The 18113-nt window shown below is 36.8% G+C and overlaps 2 protein-coding genes across 3 annotated transcripts; both read left to right on the top strand.

Annotated features, from left to right (window-relative positions):
- The first annotated feature begins 1226 nt into the window (after positions 1-1226).
- On the top strand, positions 1227-8014 carry LOC109031340 (uncharacterized). 2 transcript variants are annotated; one of them, XM_019042796.2, is made up of 6 exons: positions 1227-1382; positions 2873-3042; positions 5067-5151; positions 6182-6276; positions 7027-7213; positions 7764-8014. In XM_019042796.2, exons 2-6 carry the CDS (start codon positions 2962-2964, stop codon positions 7835-7837), a joined length of 522 nt encoding a protein of 173 aa, XP_018898341.1. In that variant the 5' UTR covers positions 1227-1382; positions 2873-2961; the 3' UTR covers positions 7838-8014. The 2 variants fall into 2 exon arrangements, with proteins under 2 accessions (XP_018898341.1, XP_018898342.1); XM_019042797.2 differs by lacking the exon at positions 1227-1382 and adding an exon at positions 2590-2726.
- Positions 8015-10814: 2800 nt separating this feature from the next.
- On the top strand, positions 10815-17366 carry LOC109031342 (uncharacterized). Its single transcript, XM_019042798.2, has 6 exons — positions 10815-10964; positions 11770-11949; positions 12465-12546; positions 13455-13549; positions 14951-15137; positions 16191-17366. The coding sequence occupies exons 2-6, from the start codon at positions 11863-11865 to the stop codon at positions 16271-16273; spliced, it is 534 nt and encodes a 177-aa protein (XP_018898343.2). The 5' UTR covers positions 10815-10964; positions 11770-11862; the 3' UTR covers positions 16274-17366.
- Positions 17367-18113: the final 747 nt, after the last annotated feature.

Genomic DNA, 18113 nt, shown 5'->3' with positions numbered 1-18113 from the left:
GCCAGTTTTGAGAGCTAGAGGCATTTTCTACTGCCTTCCATTACACAAAAAAAATCTTATTTTGACTCAAATATTCGGACTATAAATTATTGTACTTTAATCCTGAGGCGCCATGTATATTCGAACTTCAATACATTAAGTCTTAATTGCAAATGGATGCATAGATAGTAAAATGAGATTTCAGGGAGCGTCAAATTAACAAATTAATCAAAAAATCCACCCATTAGGCACTAGATCTCCCTCTCCTTCGTCTAGTGAATTGAAACTGGCTGATATTTGTAGTTCGAATTAAATTACTATCTCGTAGTCAAATTGTGTATTTTTCTCGAGAAGCATTACGGGGAACAAATAAATTGTCTCGGACTATGGGGGGAGATAGCGCATCCATTGCACCATTAAAATTCAACTCTCTCACACCTGTGAGTGCTTAAACAAACTAATCTAATCTTCTACGCTGTTGCCAATTTGGTCCTCAAACATTATAGACTTGCATCCTGCCCATTTCCAGTGTGAATCACTCAGGCGGTTTACTAAATGAACGAATTTGAAGAACCATTGCATGAGTGTTAGAGAGACGTTTAAATAATCACCAATTAAGAAAGAAAAAGAAACAAAATTGAAAGATGCCTTTTCTCTTAGGGCACATCACCGGTAAAAAATGCAGTTTTAGGGCAGTTGTGTTTTTTTCATAAATTTAAAAGTGTAAAAATCCATATTTGTCTTTTTTAATTTGTAAAATTTATGATTATACAGATGATCGCCATTTTCAGAATTATGAAGGTAACAAAAGCACGGAGGTGGTTACGAAGGGCCCATTGCTTCCTTCAGTGATCTCTCCAATCCTACGCTATTATCGATGCGTAAATTGTATAAAATAATTTTTTTTTTATGAGTTAGAACTGATTTTTAAAAAAACTTTTTTTTAACACCCAGACAACTACCTTAAAATACTCAAGTCTACAAAATTCGTTTAACAAAACACAATAGGGTTTCCTTGTGATAGATAAACCACTATGAAAATAAGTTTCCTCTTGGTAACTTATAGCGAGGAATGCTTTCTCAAACTGAAAAAAACGCCACGAACAGATTTTTGAGCGAAAAAAGAGACCTCTAGTTTGAATGTTAGATAAAACGTTGCTCATTGGATTGAAAAAGAGATTAATACCTTCAGCAAATAAAGATTCTGCAACACAGGATGGAAACCTCCCACTTCCGCAAAGTGGGTACATCAACATAATGAGTCACCAATAAGTGGATACAGCGTATTTCAAGTATTTTGAGTGACGACCTACGTGTTAATCGGTTGACATTTCACGATTCCCATTCTGTAATATTTGGAACCGCGTTTTTCAGCTTTCTACGCCCCTTTCCCAGTGACAGAGGTAAGTCCTTAATTCACGTTTTTTTTTTACCATATTTTTATATATTTCACCGGTGCATGATTTTGACAGTATTTTTCGTAAATACAATCATGAATAGATCTGAGCGCGAGGAGGCAGAAGAAGAGGTTCATTTTCAAGTGCGATGCCACGACTGAGCATGAGCATTGTTCATACATTCATGATTTCAAAAATGAAATCATAAGTCTGTCCGAGTATAATTAATGCACAGAAAGCTCCATTGTCAGGAGGCATATTTTTGTCAAAAAAAATAAGGACTCAAAAATAAGCTTTTTTCGAATTTTTTTGGACCGCACTAATTCAGCCCTAGAGAATGACATTACTTCCATCAGTCACCGTTGACAGTTTTAACATGTCTGAACAAATTGTTTTTGGTAAAAAGAATAAATTGAGGTTTCTCTTTAGCTTTCAGCGGTCTCGTTTTCGAGGATAATCACCTCGTGCCTCCGCCCTGCTAAAAATCTGACTAGGCAGCAAATACGAGGTCGTATTGTAATATAAATTATGACCGTTATTTCAAATTCAAGCAGTCGTCGAATTTTTCTATTATTTCTCTCAAATGTATAAAATCCAGACCGAACTATGGAATTTCAACATGAAATGCTGGAAAATGAATGTGATTTTTAATTTGAGTTATTCTTTTCGATGGGTGCTAGGGAGACAGACAGATCTAAGTGAAATAGCCGCAACTTCTGATAGGAATTGCTCGTGATTGGTAGGTTTAACATGCAGTTTCATTTTTAAAATATAATCAGAGACTTGTGATAATTTGAATTTTTGTGTAATCGATTGGCGTAATCATAAAAATGATGATACACAGCAGGGGCAACCTACATGGAGCAACGTTTTACTGAAGCCACGGGCGATATACCCCTCATTTGGCATATTCCTCTTATTATTTATCTCGTCCCCATCAGCATTTTCCTCGTCTTTAATTTAGTGGAATTAGAAAGTATTACTGGAGGACTTAAAATTTCAAAACTTTATGAACTTCAAAATTAAATTAAAATTTTGATAGACTCACCTATCCTGCTATGCTGAGGAAGAATGACCTAAGAACATACAAATATTGCCAAATTTTTCCAGATAAAACCTACAAATCCTCTCTCTAATTTTTCAGGTAATTTTAGTTGCAATTTAAAAATTATAACACTTACATTTTTTTTAAAAAAATAAAAAAATTCAAGAACAATTTGGCAACGTTTGGAAGCTCGCGCGGCGCTTACCTGAACACGTATATGCATCGCGCACTCATTGTCAGTCGCGTACCGAAGGATGGATACGATAGCCAAAAACTGCCGTCTCTACATTTGAATACACGAGCAAGTGAGTTTTAACAATATTGTAAATATATTTTAAGTGTTTAAAATGTTGAAATCTTCTCTAAACTCCACGTCTTTCCTCCTGTCACTCGTTTTCATTTGTTTAGGCATGTCGTTTATTTTCATTTGAAATGTCTGCTCTTGACTCAGGTTTGAATTTCGACATCAACGGCGCAACGTCCTCTTCAAGAAATATTGAAATATAACCTCTGCACTTGAAGAATACACAAGTCACCATAATGTGCATACCCGAATTCACTTCCTGCTTATGTTGCATATCGCTGCGAACGGGTTCACTTATTATCGGATGGTTCTATGCTGTAAGTTTAAAAGCATGCTTCATGGCATGATTCACGGTTATCATACAGTTACATTTTATAAATATTTTAATGCCAATTTGGCTGGCTTTCATAGAACATGGTAAAATGATTGAAAAAATAATCGAGCTACAAGCCAAAAATAAATTAAACAAATAATATTTCAAACTACATAGAGATGAGAAATAACAAAAAACTTACAGGAAACAAAACAAACGTTTTGACCGCCAACAAACTGCGGTCTTCTTCAGTGCAACAAGTGGAAACAAAAACAAGCTACAAAACTATTAGCAAACTAAGTAAAGCGAAAATACAAATCTATTGCAACTACATCTCGGAATAAACTCAAAATAAGGCGAAATCCATCATAAGACAAAATTTATGTAATTTGAAATATTATTTGTTTAATTTATTTTTGGCTTGTAGCTCGATTATTTTTTCAAGAATTTTACCATGTTACATTTTATATTAAATAGTTCTAAGCGAATGGTTTTTGACTTCTAATTTAATCATGCTGGCGCGTAGAGAGGACGAGCAAACGAATGGAAGTCGTTATGAACGTCAGACATGTGGTCAAAACAGAAGTATTGATTTTATTCAGCGGGGAAGACCATGATTCGAGGTCAGACTGAAGGAGTGCTTATCCCTAAGTACGTCATGCAAAAAGGTAAACACGGTGGTGAAGAAAAAACGAGGATTGACCTCAACCTCAACGTATGTCTTATACGAAATGCTATCAGGGAGAGTCCCTGTTTTGAGAGTGTCACTGGGTCTCATGGAGACCCTTAGGACCAACGAAATGGCGTTGACTCTATGGGTGGGGGCTGGTTAAGAAAGGTCATAGCCAATCTTTGGCTTTTGTCACGTGCCACACCTGTTACCAACCTCGTGAAATGGGCCTGTTGCATGCAAGAGATACAGCCGCGCGAATAGACTTTTTAAAGGTTAAATGACACGAAAATTACGATGGTCACATTCAAAAAGTCTGAAATACACTCCTTACTGCGCAATTTGCGTTGTTAGGAACGCGCTTTTTCAAATTTCCCGCGTCTGGGGGCAGTTTTCTAATCACCGGAAGCGAGCAAACGGCGGGCTCGGTGATTTCCGGAAGATGCCGAGTCGTTGTTGTTGTTGTTGTTGTTATTTTTTCCTTCAGTTTGTTTACAAACCCAACGTGATCTCTTATAGTGGTCCATATACGCTTTATGCGCTAACCAAATCGATCAACTTTTAAATATCCAACGCAATCCTCCTACATTTCATTTCACGATATCACGAGCTCCGATTTTTAGGTTATGTTGTCAGTTTTAGTTGACCGGAAATAGCCGCGAGTTGCCGTTAATTGTTTCCGTCAGAAAACTGCCCCCAGACGCGGGAAATTTGAAAAAGCGCGTTCCTAACAACGCAAATTGCGCAGTGAGGAGTGTATTTCAGACTTTTTTAATGTGACCATCGTAAATTTCGTGTCATTTAACCTCTGAAAAGTCTATTCGCACGGCTGTATCTCTTGCATGCAACAGGCCCATTGGAAATATTTTATGTAGTTAACATGCTCTACATTTCCGAATCATCTCACGATGAGAAAAGTGGCACCCCTAGAGTTTTATTTTGTTGATGCCACATCATAAGACACCTCATAAATACATTATTCAGCCTCACCTTTAGATAAAAAAATTACAGTAAAACAGCTACAGAGGTGAAAGCGAACTTTTTCATAAATAAATAAATACTGGAATGGATTTACGACCTCAACTCTGAGAGTTTTTAGGAATGAGCTGGATTTCCGATAGAAAATTAGGGACACCAACTTGTTTCCCGCAAAAGTTTAGGGACACCGGCTAATTGTTGTTTAAAATACAAATCCTCCACTCTTCGATTTTATCCATATAATTATTATTTAAAACCCATCGTAAAAAGATAACGTCATCGAACCAATCTGTTGTGTTTACGTAAATCTTTTTTTTTAAATTTTACTTAGTCATTGATTTACATTTTTATTTACTTTTTTCTATTTATTTATTTCACAGATTTTCAACATTATCGAATTGATAGGTTTTTCCATAGATTCTGGCAGCCTCTTTAAAGAAATATTTCAAAATTGGAGGAGAACAGGTATTGTGTTTTAAGTACTTTGAAAGGGCATTAAGTTATTATTTTTTTTTTTTTTTTTACATTCCCCTCGATAACTCTCTTTTATTCTAATCCGTTACCATCGTGAGGGGGAGGGGGGAGGGTATGCATATCGGTGTTATTTTCTAAGTAAGGAAAATTAGTTATAAGTACTATACATCATAATTAGGCAACATTAAGAATGAGGATGTCTCCCCAAAAATATTCGAGTGTAACTCTCAAATTTGTGATCATTCATGAGATAAGGGTCCCCAGGCAGTCTAACGGAGGCAGATATTTTCCAAGAGCATTTTTTTTTCTTATTTATTCATTTATTTTTAAATTTCGATTTAAATCGAAAAATCTGTACATAATTGAGCAATGGAAGGGAAAACTACAGTCTGGACTACAGTCTGCAAAAAAATGCAATCGGGTTCTCACAATTAATTGTGCCAATGTAAAGATGCGATTGATAGGACAGTTTAGAGCTTTGAACGTGAAGGAGCAAAACGCAAGAGATGATTTATTTTAATCTATTTTTTTTTAAAACTGTAAATTTCAAACCATCAGAAAACCAGGTAGGTGAGCATAGTGTTTGCAAAGCGATGCCATAACATTTGATCATTAATTATATGTGGGTCTAAAAAAAAAGAAATAATCTGAAATGCAACTTTCTGAATTATAAGTCCTGATAAAGACAATAAAATCGGATTCAACCTGACAGAAACAATTTTTATGAAATTTTTAAGAGTTATGACGGACGGATGGAGGCTAAGAGTGGCAAACCTCGATAGAACGCCAAGATGTAGGTAAAAACTTATATCTTGTTTAGAAGTTGATTTCCAGTTCCTCCATTGTGTGATTCCTTTTCCTCGTGAAATCTTTAAGAAAACACATATGATTCATACATGTCCCTATCTAAGGCCATGCCCTTTCTAGAGGCCGTTTCAACCAGCCGATGAAGCCCTCGTACAAAAAATTTCTCGATATATTCCATTTTTGCTTGGCACTTATCGTTTGTTTTATTTTTCAGGTTTGACTATTGTGAGGTTGATGATCGTTGAATATTACTTCGTTCTCCTCATTTTCACGATTTGCGCAATTTACCTTATTGTGGGAATCAAAAAGGTACTTAAATCCAAGTATATCCAATTTGTCAACCATATCGGTTATAGCCATAACCATGGTTTCTACCATATTGAAATTTCAACTTCAAAAAAACATCAGATGACCACCTCAAGCAAATTTTCGCGGGTGGATTTTGGGCGGGTTTGACCAAATTTAATGAAGAACTTTCTTTCCCCTCCCTCGAACCCAATCCACTAATCTGTTGAGCATCAGCAAACTAGGGAACACCCTGTTTATCTACCCTGTGCCGTAGGTTTAAAAGGCAGATCAATCGATATATCACAGAGCACGCCACGCCACTGCCGAATTGAGTAAAATACTCTCGATTCAAAAGGGCTGTGAACGCATGAGGGAACGCATGAAAGGAACTACAGAAGTATGGTTATTAGTCACTGAGTGATTTGAGCTACGCGTCTTTTGAACTCGCACGGATTAGGACAATGCTCGTATGGACAACTGGACTGCATTTTGCAATTTGGAGCTATATATTCTGGCTCATTTGAAAAAAACACTTATGTGCATAGGGAAACCAATGGCACATATGTTGTTCTTCAACCGGGCCAGAATTTATAGTTCCGAATTGCAAAATGCAGTCCAACGAAGAGTGGCGAAATGAACCCCCAGAAACAGTGTTTTCAACTGTCATTCCTAGCATGAAGTACACAAAGTTTTAGGAACGAAACGAAAATGTATTGACGTTGCATTGTGCAGTTTCTTGAGATGAATAATGTATGTTTTGAATTTTTTCAGGATTCACCAAGGAAAGTACGATATTTTGTGGTGGCGAGTATGGTATCAATTCTTAACAGCATCATCCTAGGTCTAATCATAAACCTATCACCTTTGAAAAAATACTCCGATAAGCTTATAGACGCATCGATTGATCAAGCGTATAATTCACATGTTACAGTTTTTGGCGTGACACTTGTCGAGCTCCGTAAGTACAAATCACTAATAACGAGGGGGAAAAGAACTATATAAACTTAAATCTACTCCAGGCTGCGATTTCAACGGGCGATTTCATAAAATCTGACCGACCGAATCGGTTTTCTGGTAAATTTAACTGAGACAAACTACACTAAACCTATGTTGATTCATACATATCTCTTGGTTGGCGGGAAAAACCCCGCTGGGAATGAAAGTTAAAACTATAAGTTACTGTATGAATTAAAGATCAGTGGATTTCCTTGTTTACTTTTTTCCTCATACCTACAGAATGCAATTTTAGTTTGTTTTCATGGTAAAACATCACCATCAAAGAATACAAAACAGAGACAAAGAGAAGAAATTTTTGGGGAGCTGCCTTTACTCTAAGCCTTTTGATTTTGAAGAAATGTTGATGACCAACAACGCCCCTGCTTGCTCCCTTTTTCTCTATCATAACATCAGAAAAAGAGCCCCCATTAAATCAATTTTGATAGTCGAGTGATAAAAAATGGCATTGTTTGGTAATATTTCCTCTGACAAGGACTCTCTCTCATTTTCAGTGATTGATGTGTATTGCCTCCTGGTGGTTCATAGTTATTACAGGCAGATGAGGCGAGAGGGCGCCACTGTCTAAGACGTTGGAACTTGGGAAGCATCACCAAGGGAAGGACTCCACTTTTCGCCGCATACTTTTATATCACATGCTAACATTATCACATTCATCAAATCAGTAGATTTTACATTTTTATGAATAATTAAATTAATCACTTGTGCAAAAACATTTTTTATGTAAATAAATTATGAGATAGAGTTTCAACGTGTACTTTATTAAGATCTGAATTTTTGGAAACTGTAGAACTGCGGTTTTGTGTTGACGCCAGTGTGTACATAGGTTATAGGACATTTCGTCATCGATTTTTTGTCCGCGCACCTGTTTTTCCCAATAATTTACGTCCGCGCGTTTTTTCGGCACGGAGGTTTTGGTCCAAGTGCCAGTTGAGACCCAAAGTTAATTGGTCCACATGTAAATACAAACGACAATTGCTTACGACGTTTTTTGGTTGTTTGATCCAACGGAGAATAATATATAATTGCTCTCTACACCTCTTTGGTGCAACAGGACTTAATTATCTTTCAAGAAATTCCCACCTTGTTATACCTGAACCGGATGAACCTCTTGCTTTGCCTCAGCTAAAGGCTCTTAGATTTTTCCTGTGTACGATAAGTATCTTGATTTATTTTGCGAGAAAACATCTGTACTTTTAAAGGATGCCTGTCATTCGTAATCCGTTCAATTTCGTATAATACTGTGCAACACCTCTGTTGTGAAATAGTTGCTTCAGGCGCCGCCGCACGGCGGGCGGGCGGTCAGCGCGTAACGCGCATTAGCGCCTACAAACCTAAGTGGATACTTCAAGCATTGTGCAATGCGAGAAGTATCCACTTAGGTTTGTAGGCGCCAGTGAGCCTCTCACGCTGACAGCACGCCGTTCCGCTCTGTTAGGCTCTAATAATTATACTCGCATAGTCAGTGTTTTTTAACTGATGATTTTGAAATGTTTGCACCCTCTGCATTGATTATTCTTATTTAAATTGATGGAAAAAAAATATAAGTATCAATTAATCAAAGGAGAGTAATATTATAATGTGTTTTTTTAAATATTAGTGGTTCCGTGTCAAATGTAATGATTTCCAAGGCACTTTAATTTTTTATTTTACATTGTGTGCTTTTAGTGTGCTGCAGCGAGGTGTACGCGCAGCCAAACGCTCAAAATTTGACGTATTTGACTCTAAAAGATCGATGTACAAATGGGTTGAAAGTAAAGATTGCGTGCTTCTTGGTTTTTTTCCCTCTTTTATTCATATTTGCAGTTTCTTTCGGTACAACTGCGGCTCATTGAGATTATATCGATGTCATCGCTTAGAAAAGGCTTTACAAATATTTGTCATAGGACGTTTTAAAAATATAAATGTTTACAAAATGAAGTAATAATTTCGTAAAAAAAAAAAAATAAAAAATAAAAAAAGCTCCTATACATATGTAAGGTACATCGAATATTTTAAGGATAGAAATAAAACCATATATTCACCAATGACAATTTAAAAAGATGCATCAAAAGGAGAAAGTAACATTACATTTAGAAAATGAGCAACCATAACAACACCTCCTTCTCTCTCAATTTCATATTGTCAATAAAATTTTACATACCGACTAAAATATAACGCTTGGACCAAGTCACTGTTGCTTATTTTACGTGTGGGCTTTAAGTACTGGACAAAAAAGGTGCGCGAACAAAAAATCGTTGATAAAACGTCCTGAAACCTGTACATAAGAACATGTGATAGAGATGCGTCAAATTGCCTGCATATCCTAGCTGCTAAAGCTGCATCTCACAATACAGTGGGATTGCATTTTGTAATAAGGAACCACTATCCTTGACTTTTCCATAAAAGCACCTTTCTGCCTAGGGAAACCAATGGCATATCCCTAGAGAAAATATTACCTTGCGGTGAGCTCACCATCACCTTGCGGCAAGGTATCGGCCTTGCCACCCTCTCCGAGCCCTATCCGAGGCCTCTCCGGGTTAGTTCGTGGAACTTAACGACTGGGAATAATTATGCATGGCAACGTTGGAGACGAAAAGCATACCCAACACGGGGTATTTCCCGATGCTGTGTCGCCTTTTTCGCAACCTCCGTCTGGATTTGGGTCTACAGTGTTGTCATACGGTTTTATTCCCGGTCGTCGAGTTCCATGAACTAGCTCGGTGAGGGCTCGGATAGGGCTCGGAGAGGGCGGCAAGGCCGATACCTTGCCGCAAGGTGATGGTTAGCTCACCGCAAGGTAATATTTACTCTAGGGATATGCTGTTTCTAAAACGAGCCAGAAATAGTGGTTCCGTATTGAAAAATGCGGTCCAATTCTCAGCACGAAAAATGAGTCATCGGATGAATGCTCACTCTCTGCACAGCACACGATGGATCGAGTCAATTAGAGAGGTCGGACATAACATTTTTGACTGAAACTGCAAATTTTGGTCTTTATTTCGCCTCATTTTAAACTCTAAGGGGTGTCCCGTTACGAAAATTTCACGAGGAAACCAATGAAGCCATTTTTAGAACCTCAAAGTTTTGTGTAAGTTAAGTTATAAGCGTTTAAAGTTTCCACATTTTCTCCAACCTCTCCTATTGACTCTATCCATTGTGCGGCAGTCATAGTGTATTCCAAGCTCATCTACAGATGGATAGATTTGTTTTTGTTTTCAAATTGAAGGGATCCAACCGGAATCAGTCTAACCACATTTCACGTTGCCTAGTTTTTTTTTTCAAGTTTCATTTTTTTGGAGAGAACTGAGCTTCTTAACGCCTTGCGATTGTGCATTTAATTTGTGCGAATTTACCGTCGATAATAAACATACCTCCTCACTAAGTTTTGGCGTTGCTTGGTTGACTGTTCATAAAAAAATAAACCACCGGAGAAAATTAGGCAGCATGTAATATAGGTAGGTTAATTCCAGGTAAATCCATCAACCTATGAGTCTTTTCGTCACTGAAATAGAACTTCTGGCAACACAGAAAATGATCATACTTCCGGGTAAGAACGCGTTGATCAATAATGAGTCACTGATAAGGCTAAGTGGAAGAGGCATGTGGAGTATAGTGAGCCAAGACATGCGCTAATCTGTTAATTTTTTAAGTTTAGAATTCTTGTGGTGATAGAATTTAGTTTCTGCATCTCTGATCGTCATGTAGTGTCATAGGTAAGTTGAAACCACTTACAAATTTCCTCTCTTAAATAAATTATTTTAGTGTACGCATTACATACCGTTAGCAAAATTGAACATTCCGGATATTCGGTGCAACTTTTTGTCCCGTCCGTGGACAGGTCTCTTCCGTTGCCCAGCTAAAGTTTTTCCCCCGGGCAGGCAGCTTGCGGATTGGCCAGTCAAAAGTCTGAAAATCACGTTTACGGCCGGCCATTAATTTTGAATCCAATTCATACTTTAATCAACGATTGTCCCTCATTGACCGACTTCTGACGGAATATTCGCGAGATTTTGCACAAAACATAAAAGTATCAAAACATCTTACAAGTTGTGTGAATAACGTTTACAACTTATATTTCTCTTACTTTTTTAAAAATACGGTTGTTGGTTATCTCGACCTACGAATACTACACGCATTGGGATTGGTTGCGGCGCCTTGATGCAACTATTCGTGTTCCACGGATGTGCGTGTTGCGTGTTCAAAACTGAAGGCACTTTCGCTTTTCTCACCTCGTCAGAAATGCGTAGGAGTTTTTAATGAAAACTCTTTACGAACTATAAAAATGTGATCGCGGGCCGGGAAAATTTTAGCTGAGTTTGGTGCACTGGGAAGACTTTGCAATGATATTTTTTTCTTAAATTTTAGATTAGATCTGTTCATATTTATTACATTCTAAACTAAAAGAAAGAAAAATGGTAGGTTGACTCAAGAGTTTTTTTTTGTTTGCAAATTCAACCTGTACAGTTTCTCTTTTAGTGTCATTGATTTTGTTTAATTCATTTAAAATTCATATTTTAGGTCCTCACTTAAAAATCAACGGACCAGCACATTTGTACCAATTTCGGGAATTGTAAACCGCATCTCTTTCAGTCGAAGATATTATAAGGAATAATGACTGACAGTATTCCTACCCTGAGTACTTGCTGCTGCTGTATATCCCTACGGACAGGATCTTACATCGCCGGATATTACTATTTTGTAAGTTTGAAAACGCACCTAAAAGCGGTAATTGTAACAACTCCTACCGATCAGATTGGCCTTTTTGTCAAGGTGTCTGACTATAGTACAAATTTTCACGGAGCTGACTAGTGGATCTACAGGAACAGATTCCACTTAACCTTCTTTCTAAAAATTTGAAAAGTCAAAAGCATGATGTGATATCCGTGGACATATTGAGACAGTTCCGTGTTAAAACGGAATATAAGCCCTTACATAAAACGGAATCTCAGAATAAAAAAAATACAATAAAAGTCTTCAAAGTAGCTAAAAATTGTCTTGTAACAAGGGCAATTTAGCTCCGGGGAAGGGCTCTTGACTTCGTCAGGAATCTTCTTGTCCACACCTGCAACCACGCAACTAATGAAGGAAGTGCCCCTCGAACCAATTACTTCCTATTATTTTATTTATTTAATTTTGTGCTCTCTTATCGTGCTATTGTCATTTGTACGCTCATAATTGAAATTAAATTTTAACGGATTTTTTTTTCTTCACAGGGAGTTGGAATTTTGTCGATGATATCTTTCATACCAAATTCTATTGACTTCTTCACATCAATATTTAATTCAAATCAAACAGGTACATTGTTTCTTAGTATTTTTAGCGGATGATAAGTGTCCTGACGCAAACATTTTTAGAATCACGATTAGCGTGTTCCTACATCAATTTCCAGTATTTAATTTTTTAAAGTTGATTTTAAGCTAAAGATTAAGATTTATAGAGGTGCACTATAGTCTGATCTCCGCCCTCTGATATCATTAACATTCCTCGTTTTACCATTATCTCTTCTACCGTTACACACGTTGTGCGTGCCTGACATATACGATGAAATAATGAAAATTCAGAGCACTATTAAAAGCGATCGATACTAAAAAGTGCTTCTGTGCTAGTGCTAGTGCTAAGTGCTAGTGCTTCTAAATTATCCTGCCTTATAGTTTGACTCATTTAAGTCAAAAAAGAGTATATGGCAACGAGACGTTTGAATCGATGGACGCAGTAAATCTCAATTTCCTATTTCATAAATGAATTTGGAAATTTTCTTTTTGTTCCGCGTCCTTTAGGTCAAATTTTGTAACTTTTCTCAAGGAAATTTGAAATACCTCAGTCCAGAGAAATTTCAGTATCAGGCTCTGAAATCCTACTAGTCATTAGGGTCCAAAATGCTAAAATTTACTTAAGGGCCCCATGGCACCCAAAATTCCAGTCTATTCTAAATCTGTCTTTTAAATCTCAAGGGATCCTAGAGGATCTGGTCGAATTATTCTCCAAGATAAAAAACTAAACATAGTGATCATAAAAAAAAAAAAAAAAAAAAAAAAAAATCACCCGGGGGTTCCGTTGGGTTTGGGACCCTTGGTGCTACAGTATACCCCGGCTAATCCGGCTCTGCTGCTGTTTTCAGTTTATAAATCCTACCTTCAAAAATCTGAGATATCGCAGGAATTTGAAATTTTAATTTGACATACATTCCTTCTTTTTCTACTCAGGGGATGCCATTGTGAGGCTACTTATCATTGAGTGCTACATCGTTCTGATCATTTTCTCAGTTTCTGCATGTTTGCTTATACAGGCGATCAAAATGGTAAGCTTACACTTATTCCAAAAGGCTTACCGTTCAGGGAATTTTTTTACTGTTGCAAAGTAACTGAACCTCACATGATGTACATTTAATCGCTCGCGTACGATTAGAGAGTTCAATATATTATCAAATATTGTGTTTTAAAAAGCTGCTTTTTGACTTTAATTTAAAAGCGCTTACAAATAGTAAGTTTTTGCAAAAAAAGAAGAAAAAACCCGTATTTTTCCTAAGTTCCTACAAAATGACGAGACGAGGATTTATAAGAAAATTTTGATAATCTTTGCATGGTAAAATATTACCGAAGGTGAAAGAAATTTTCCAGCACGGGAAAAATGTTTTTAAACAAATCCTCTTGGCTTTTTATTGGAGCTCAATGTATAAAGATGCATATAAATTATAGACCATTCGAATTTTCACCTCCCCGCAACTATTAACCACCCTCATTTGTTCACATAAGGTGAATGCTAATAAATCTTTAGAGTTCAGCAGTGAAGCAAACATAAAGAATGATCATTTTTGAACGTCATTTTACATTTGATCTCATCAGAATAAAAAACCATGCCAATAAAAATACCCATGGGTACAATGGTACATGCCAGTCTATCTCGGTAATCATATATTGTACTAATTACTCAATGAAATCATGAGGAATCACTCATTCCCCTCTATTTATCTTTTATTGCATGACACATTGACTACATTTTGCAATTAGGAACCATAATATCTGACTCATTTGTGAAAACACTTATATACACATGGAAACTAATTGCACATGCATTGTTTCTAAGATGAGCCAAAAATTGTAGCTCTTAATTGTAAAATGTATAGTTCACGTGATGAAATTAAAGTTAGTGTGCTTTGATTGGCATCCTCGCGCCACCATACATTCACGTAGTAATGAGGTCAGTAAGAGACTAGAGATCAAATTAAGATTAAATGATATTTTTTTCTGGAGAGGGAAATGTAGAGAAAATGAGAAACGTGTTATAATTTAATGTAGGTGAAACAAGAACCAAGGTTTTGTTGTGGGTAAAAAAAAATAATTACTTAGATATCTTTCAGCTTACGCCATCATCAGAGCTTTTACAACTTTTTGAAACATAGACATAGTCACATTTTGCAGTTTTTAAGGCAGTTTCATGGGCGCAACGATCTCATCATATACATATGCCGTTCTCTTAATTCTGATAAAGTCACAACTATATCCGTGATGTAAAATATTGTTTAAAACAGCAAAATGTGATTATATTTGTTTCAAAAAGTTATAAAAGCTCTGATGCTAGCGTAAGCTGAAATATATCTAAGTAATTAAAAACAAAAACCACAACGCCTTGCTTCTTTCTTCACCTACTTACAAAATGGTGTTGTTCACGTGGAACTCTATTAAGTGTTATAATTTTCCAGAATTCGCCGAATGAGATGCGTCCATTTCTGACGGCAGGTGTGGTGTTCATTGTAAATAACATCTTCCTAAGTTTGCTCGTGGGTGTAACACCTTTGAAGTATTACGCCGAACGGATCTTTGAGCCAACACTCAGGAAAGCCTACACCACCGTAATTTTGAGTCCTCCCGTACAAATCATTGAAATCCGTAAGTATTAGAATCACGTCATATCATAAACGTTATTACGAATCATGATAATTTGAATTTACTTTTTCTCCTACCTTCATGATTTGATCCGCCAGTTCTCTGCTTACGTGCAGTTTAGTTTGATATTTTTGGCGTTTTCTGTGAGAAAATGTTTATCAACGTTGAAACTTCTAGGCCACGTATCTCCTTCGCGATAGATACAAATCACCGATTCTCTTTTATTTTTTCAAAGGAGAACTAATCAAAATCATCCTTTGCAGTTTTTACGAGTTTTTCTTCGCATAGAGATGAAAAATCATTGGATAATTTTTAAAAATTGACATTGGGTGGTTTTCCATTTAAAAATTAAGAATGACAGGAAGTCTGCAACGTCGCAAACCAAGGTACGTGGTATACTGCCGTGCTAAGGAAGAACGCCGTATGAACATTCGAGAGTTGCCAAATTTTCCTCGATAAAACATCTATTTTTTACAATATTCATGCATATTTTTCTTCGAAATTTCAAATATTTCAGCTTAAACTGCGTACAAAATTGTCTGAAAATTTTGGAAAATAATATTCACAATTTTCCCAGTTGATTCGGTTTTTATCGGAGGAAACTTTGCAACGTCTGCAGGCGTTCTTCCTTAGCACGGCAGTATGTGGGTTTCACCGTCATTGTAAAACCCTTAATTTGTTACGAACACCTCAATTTTGCGTTATTTGGCACTTCAATCTCTTTTCCGTCTACTGTTTAAACCTTGGAGTAAAATCCGGAGTGCATTTCACCCCGGAGCCTATTTTGCCCGCCCCAAAGTACTGCTATGATAGAACTACGGAGCGGATGCTACCATTTCAAAGGGTTAATATCTCGCTCTTACCCTTTTCATTCCATACCCGTATCCATAGCACTCGGACCTCTAGGCAATGTAGGCAAAATAGGTTCCAGAGTCAATGCTCCTCGGATTTCATTCCCATGTTCAAAGAGTCTGAAGTTGTGGACGTACATATTTTATTACCAATCACTGATTAATATTAGTATCTCTGCTAAACTTGATGTATTTTTTTTCCTAGTACTTGCCGTGTACTTAATTTTGGTGGTGTACAGCTACTACAAAAAAATGAAGCAAGAGGAGGAAGCGGGAGATACCGTTTGAAGATGACGAAACGGACTTTATTGTCATGCCCATCTCAAGCTTTGCATCTTCCATTCATATACTGCTGTGATAATATAGACGCATACCGCGTTGGTGGATTGTTTATTTGTACTCATTTAGAACTTTTAATTCGATATCTTTAATGTTCCTACTTAGTTAGTTAGTTAATTATTTTTATTTATAGACATTCAGCATCCTAGGTTATTTACGTCTTTATAAAGAATTTTAAAGATGGGTGTATATACGAGAATTAGGTTTTTAAATTAAGGGAGGCAAAAAGTTTCAGTAGGGTAACATTCGGAAGTTGTTGAGTGATATTTGCGTTTGACAAAAAAGCATTTAAAATTGAAACATTGAATGCATTTCAGAAATCTCGGAGTGAAATATGGAGTGCATTTTGTTATAGAGTCCATTTTGACCGCATTCTGCAGTACAGGAGTGATACTTTTGGATGTCCATAAAATAAAGTATATAAATGGGAAAATTAAAATCGCATTTATTGTTCGTAAAATCATCCAGTAGGAAGCCAGTTCCTTTTTGCAAAATTTAGTCCACTTTGCCCTCAATACCCGAGTAACTTGAACGAAGAGTTGACTCTACAAAGTGTTGATCCCGTCGTGTTAGGGGGTGAAGTTCACACCGCAAGAAGAGCAGATTCCTATCTGCTGTCATACATAAAGTACGGATCTTTTTCAAATATCGATTGTGCATGTGTTAACGCAAGATAGGACCCAAAAGAAATATATAAAGAAGTGCATAGAAATTATATAAAGACATTCCGAGATTGTTATCGGTGTAGGAGCTCATGGCATAACTGAGGTTTAAACTGTTATATCGCAGCAAAGTACTTAATTTCTTTCAGCAGTGTATATTGAAAGGAGTTTTATTTGAAATGGCTAATATCTCAAAATTTTTATAGAAACTTCACTTCAATTTTTTATTCAAGATATCCCTAAAATAATTACGTATACAATTTATTGTGAATCCTTATCCTAAGATTCGTACCCATTAATTATATTATTCTTTTAATGGCATCTTGTATGTATGTATGTATTTATTTATTATTTATTTAATAGATGCGATTTACACTTGAGTCATTATTTCCGAAGGCTGTGTTCAATGATGTGGTGTGACCAAGATCAAGGTACATGAATCAGTTGTTTTCAAAAGGGAACAAGTCCATTTTTTATGAGCCTTGGCTTGCATAAAAGCCAAAAGGGCATGCTCAATATAAGACTCATCGAGGAATGGACCAGTGGCGTGGCGTGCTTTGCGATATATCGATCGATACGCCACTCAAACCTATGAAAAAAGATCGATTATTAGGGTGTTCGCAGCGAACACCTTTGTAATCGATTCTTTACCATAGCTTCAAATGGCGATATATCGATAATCGATTATTCACGCCACGCCACTGGAATGGACCTGTTCCCTTTTGGAAGCACTTGATTCACATAATAGCCCAACAAGGATCAAAGTAGAAGTTGTTAGATACCAGCAGGCTGATTACTGAAATTGATTGGGAAAGCAATAGACATAGAAGATACACGGACAATGGAGCGTTCCTATTGGTGGAAGTAGGTGGTTGTAATGGACACAAAGGAGATAAGTAAAAGACTAACTAACGGCAGCCGTATGGTTAATCCATTATTTTCTCCCTTGGTCTATCAGAACCACCGGTTTCAATCAAAAAGATCCCATCCAGTTTTCCCATTGCCTTACTTGCCAATCAGTTTCAATATACAGCCCACTGCACTGCCTCTAACCGACTTCGATTTTTATCGCGTCACTTGCGTTGTCCACTCCGTGATTTCCGGGCGATTCTACTGTGCGACGCGAC

The sequence above is a fragment of the Bemisia tabaci genome, chromosome 4 (genome assembly GCF_918797505.1).
Source record: "Bemisia tabaci chromosome 4, PGI_BMITA_v3".
NCBI classification, from domain to species: domain Eukaryota; kingdom Metazoa; phylum Arthropoda; class Insecta; order Hemiptera; family Aleyrodidae; genus Bemisia; species Bemisia tabaci.
The sequence above is the reverse complement of the archived record's forward strand: the minus strand, read 5'-3'. Positions and strand labels throughout refer to the sequence as shown.